This window comes from Ceratina calcarata, unplaced genomic scaffold (assembly GCF_001652005.2).
Source record: "Ceratina calcarata isolate Rehan_Ccalc_2016 unplaced genomic scaffold, ASM165200v1 scaffold449.2, whole genome shotgun sequence".
Lineage (NCBI taxonomy): Eukaryota > Metazoa > Arthropoda > Insecta > Hymenoptera > Apidae > Ceratina > Ceratina calcarata.
Window position 1 is genome coordinate 5,470 of NW_017168819.1, and position 5,003 is coordinate 10,472.

The 5,003-nt window shown below is 35.1% G+C and overlaps 2 protein-coding genes across 3 annotated transcripts in view; one reads left to right on the plus strand and one right to left on the minus strand.

Annotated features, from left to right (window-relative positions):
* LOC108627203 (uncharacterized) overlaps positions 1–542 on the plus strand; it is a 6,000-nt gene extending 5,458 nt beyond the window's left edge. For both annotated transcript variants that reach the window (XM_018028308.2, XM_018028307.2), the window contains exons 4-5: positions 4–205; positions 276–542. In XM_018028308.2, coding sequence (XP_017883797.1) covers positions 4–205; positions 276–319 — 246 coding nt within the window. In that variant the 3' untranslated portion in view covers positions 320–542. The remainder of the gene's footprint in view (positions 1–3; positions 206–275) is intronic.
* On the minus strand, positions 530–1,430 carry Sbat (LSMD1 domain-containing protein Sbat). Its single transcript, XM_018028437.2, has 2 exons — positions 1,155–1,430; positions 530–778 (listed from the first exon to the last, which is right to left on the minus strand). The coding sequence occupies exons 1-2, from the start codon at positions 1,215–1,217 to the stop codon at positions 536–538; spliced, it is 306 nt and encodes a 101-aa protein (XP_017883926.1). The 5' UTR covers positions 1,218–1,430; the 3' UTR covers positions 530–535.
* Between the last annotated feature and the right edge of the window lie 3,573 nt (positions 1,431–5,003).

Genomic DNA, 5,003 nt, shown 5'->3' on the forward strand with positions numbered 1-5,003 from the left:
CAGAAGTTGACAGGATATGTTGAATATGTGCATAAAATGGCAGTGGCTGCTTCCGAAATAAGTTATTTGTCCGGCTTGGACAATTTATCTATTAGTCTTACTCAAAGAATAGATGATGCGTTACAGAATATAAAGGAGGAAGTTAATCATATTGCAATACTTGAACAAGAATATTGTGATGTACAAAGAGCATGTATTGAAAATTGTAAGGACATGGAAATTAACGTATTAACGAAAACTACTTTTTATTAATATCACTCAATTTTTGTTTACAGCAAATAAGCCAGACGCGCCTAAGGATGAAACGATTGTTTCTTAAGTTCCATGGTTTCAAAAACTTATGTTTAAGTTTTTATACAGCGAATGGAAGCATATTAGAACTAAATTAATTATACATATTATTTCTGTCTTAAATGACACTTTTCACATTGTTCATTTATAGGTCTACCGAAGTAACTATGTGTAATTAAAGGGAATAGAGGATAATGGAATGTGCACAATTAATTTTGTAGAAAATAAAGATCAACAATTGTATTCACGCATCAAGTTTTATTGTTACAATGTGTCTACCAGGTATCATAACTAAACCGAGAGTTCTCGCTTCCATGTGATCCTCTGATAAAAATTCTGAACATGATCCTAAAATCACATTGGCATCACGATCGGTACACAGAAATGCACCTATTAAAACCCGACCATCTGTCATTTTTATTCTCAAGTTTCGATTCAGCCATCCACGTAATTTCTGCTTCCCTGGGGATTCCTCTGTATTAACAGCCTATTACAATTCCATAAAGAAACTTATGCCAACTAAATTCGTAATATTATTATTAACTAAAAATACATAATACATTTGAAATCAGAATTGATCATGAAACATTTTAATAATAGAACAATACGATATATGCACTAACGTTTTAACTTTAATGACCTTCTGTCCTCTGCCCGTGATAACGATTAAGTATAAAAGATATTCGTAATACAGATTACAGCGTAAACAAAATATTATTAGACACAGTAGGAAAATTAACGAGTTCTCTCGTGAGCACGTATCTAACCTCTCAGACGAAGCAAAGAAATTTTAACACGTTATCTACGTACATACACAAATAGTTGGAGTAAACATTATTGGGAATATAAAATACGGATATTACCTCTCCATTTCCATGAATGTAATCATCGTTCATCATGTTAGATGCATTGTGCCCTTCTTTCATGTCTGATGTATTGCTTGGATGAGAAGATACTAGTACAATTTATGCAAAGGAAAATTATTTTCAAACAAAATAAGGTTTTGGATCTGTTTCCATGTTTCTATAATTCCTGTGGAAACATTTAAATCCCAAATTCCTTAAAAGATCACTGCTCGCAATGTAAACAGCATAGACACTCGCGGAGTATAAAAACCTGACATATACTAGTACATAGTGTATATACATACATATGTCAGACGGGTGTGGTGGAACTGGTGGAAGGAAAGCGAGAGCCATCTCGTTTAATTAATTCAGCAACTTTTTGAATTTAAATAACATTTACTGCATGCTTTTTTTTAATGTGATTTCTATACATTGCTATATGTATGTGCCTCCAAAATGGTTCTTGCTTGGGTTTGTGTAGAAATTATGAATTTTATTTGGAAAGAGCACACCTTATATCGTTCCACCACGAGACGGATTGGGGGTGCTTCAGGCACTATAAGGTTTGATGCATCACACATTACATATGTAGGATTTCTAAAATCAAAAAGAGCTTTATTTTAATTTGTATATTGCAAAATTTCGAATGGGTTATTTTGTATACAAATTCCATTTCTAATAATTATTAACTGTTCTAATGAGGGGAATTTGCGCAATGTGTAATGTGTTAAGGAGAGATTACATTCATCACGTTTTCTCGTTCGAGATCATTTATACGTATTGGAGGTCAATGATAAATCAGAACCCCAGCAGCTCGTTCTTGATCACACGCGAGGGACACTAGATTTCGTAATGCCATGCTTACATTTATCTTTCAACGAGCGATTAAACCAATAATATTGAGAACTTTGCAATGAATGTCTGCTGACGCAAACAAGAATACTTTTTCTTTCACTGTACACATCTCGCGCTATGGGGAATTATGATAATATTATGATAAAAACAAGAAGCTCAAAGTGGATACAAAAAGTATTAGATCTTTTAAAACGCAATAACTTTTTTAATATTGATCCAACCAACATCATCTTCCCGTGGACCACTGGAAGACTTAGTTTACTATATAAAATATAAAAAAAATTTGTTCGTTTTTATTGGAACGGAATCGCGAGAAAAAAGTAAACGTCTCGTTTTTATCTTTCTTATTGGTATAAAATAAATATTTCCTTTTCTTCTCCAAATAAAAATTTGAAACATTCATTGAAATTATTTTTTGATCCAATATTAAAGAACTTATTTCGCTTTAAAAGGTGCTTCATTATTTTTTGTGGTTTTCAGTAAGCTTTTTTTATCACATAGTAATAATAAGCTGCGTTTACGATGTGACGATCGTACATGTTTACATATGCAGTAATTCAAGAAAATACGAGAATTATTCATTGGAAGTATTGGATATCGTTTTCTAGCGTATTTCGGACTCTTTTCTATGAACTCTTGTTTTTCAAAATTTATTTGCATAACACGAAAAAAGGGGAAGAGAAAACGGATTTGTAGATAAGATCTGCGATGCTAGGTGGCATCGAACGATAATAAAGGAATCGTGTTTCCTAGATCAAAGCTAAAAGGTATGAACGAGAGTAAATATGATGTTCATTTCAATTTTTTAAGTATTTCCCGACTGTAATTATCGATTACGAAAGAGGTATACTGTGACGCGCTTCATGTTTTATTGGCAGTCGGGTTTTTATCCATGGACGATTAAACTTGGCACATGATAAGATATTATTGGGTATACTGGAAGAATTACGAAATATTAGAGAATAATCTGGTTAATAATATAATCATCGCTGGATGTTGAATCATTAACTATTTTGCGTTGAACGACGCATAAACAGGGCTCGGAATTATGGAGAACATGAACACGTGGTTAGTTTATTTAATGTCGATTTGACTCGGTTATGTGTAATATTCGTTTTCAGAACATTCAAAGTTAGTCACAAACATATCCCTCGCGCAAGTGAGCCACGGTGCGAGGCAAGCCTAGAAGCTTTTAGAATATGTCCAAATATGGTCATCCTCTACTCCGGGAAAAGGTCTGTTTTGGGTATAAAAGGGTGCTCCACCTTAGCCCTTCGGATTAATCTTGACCTATATCTGTAGCACACGGAAGCTCTGTTTCATCCTGTTGAGAATTTCGTGTGAGTTTCTATACTTAGACTTTCCCCGCGGCTTCACTGCGTAAATTGAAGAAGGAATTCTCTTCCCGTAAAGGGTTGACCATTACTAAGAAATTGTAACACGGATAATAGAGAATATAGACCAGATTCCTAAATTGCTTTCAATATTTTTATTTCAAACCCTGATTCCAAAGTAACTTGATAACCGGAATATTCCGCGAACGATAAGTTTTAGCCGTTCGGGACGTATTAGTACGGTAGCTTACCAATCCGACAACCTTAATACCTAGTGGCCAAAAGGGACTGACCCTCTTTAGTTCGTCCACGACCTGCAGCACAGTTACTAAGGCTGATACTAAGTGTTAGATAAGGAACGTCTCTTCTTTTAAACCAAGACTGACCCAGTCACACTGTCCCTAATTACCTAATGACCAAAAGGAACTGATCCTCCCTGCATTGTCTACGTCCTACAGCCACCGAGGATAACACTAAGTGTTAGATAAGGGACGTCTGTGCGTCTTTCTCTTTCCTTAAGCAAATCCGACTGAGTCAACATACACAGTCACCTGTCGGACCCTTGGCACGGTTACCTCGTAACAATATGAAACTTCTACGTAATATTTTAGTACTGTCTGTGATGGTTACACAACTTCAATATATGTACCGTGTGTAAATGAATTATTTGTCTTCTTATGTCCTTCCCAAAGCTTACTTTATGCGTCGCGTTAATTTTTAATTACGAAAGTTTGACGATGCTGCAAATCTGGCCAGCTAAAAATTTGTTTATGAGAGAAGGTCGATGGTCTTTGTGGACGATCAGAGAAATTATGCATTACTCGTTGCATCGCAAAGTAGCTTTCGACTCACCAGGGAGAGGACCGGTGAAAACTGAATTTGCAGTCTCTTCGAGACCACATTTTAGCTCCTGTTTCGCCCTCCACGTCGGAGCTGCAATTTGTAAGTTACGGCTCGATTTACCCCTTTCGATTCGTTCAACGTCCGTGACCCCGCGCATTTTTCATTTTGTAAATAAGGTGTTGCATCGTTTTCATGCGTTGTGAATACAAAGTCTATTTCAAATATCGTTTAAAATCGCATACATATATGTAACCATATTTCACGAAGGAATAAAGGATAAAAGATCTTCATTGATTCCTACTGCTAACAATTCTCGAAAATTTCATTCTTATTTTTAACCAATATGGGAATCGTAACTTCTGTCTCGTCGATCAAATGTATCCCTATGATTCCTTTCTTTTGGAAGAAAATCTTTGTACCTTATCACTGTTGAAGTATCAAGTCCACGCTTATAGAATTAAGATTTCTGATAAACAAAATTTTCTATTTATATCACGAGTTAACTTCGTAAAATATTCTATTATTGATTAACTTCAATTCCTCGTAATCTTCTATTTCACAACATTTTCCTCATGTCTGTAAAGTTTTATTGGTGAAAGAATATGAGATAGCTGAACGATGAAAAGTAGCTAACTATTTGGTATTATATGTATAACCGATCAGAATAGATTTGTTAAAAATGATTTGAAAAGAAGGTGTAAAAAGTCGAGATACGCAAACAAGATAGCATGTTTAATGAAATGATATCACGCGGACTGACGTGTATGCCCGCGGCGCAGGTCTCTCGCTTTTCTTAAACCGATAGTATGCACCTTGGGCTGGATCGTTAAATTTC

What these genes read in the sequence shown, in the direction of transcription:
- Sbat (XM_018028437.2), bottom strand. Translation starts at nt 1,217, where the DNA reads ATGAAAGAAGGGCACAATGCATCTAACATGATGAACGATGATTACATT. An exon ending in ACATTCATGGAAATGGAGAG is followed by an intron (nt 779 to 1,154) that starts GTAATATCCGTA and finishes GAATTGTAATAG; the next exon opens with GCTGTTAATACAGAGGAATC.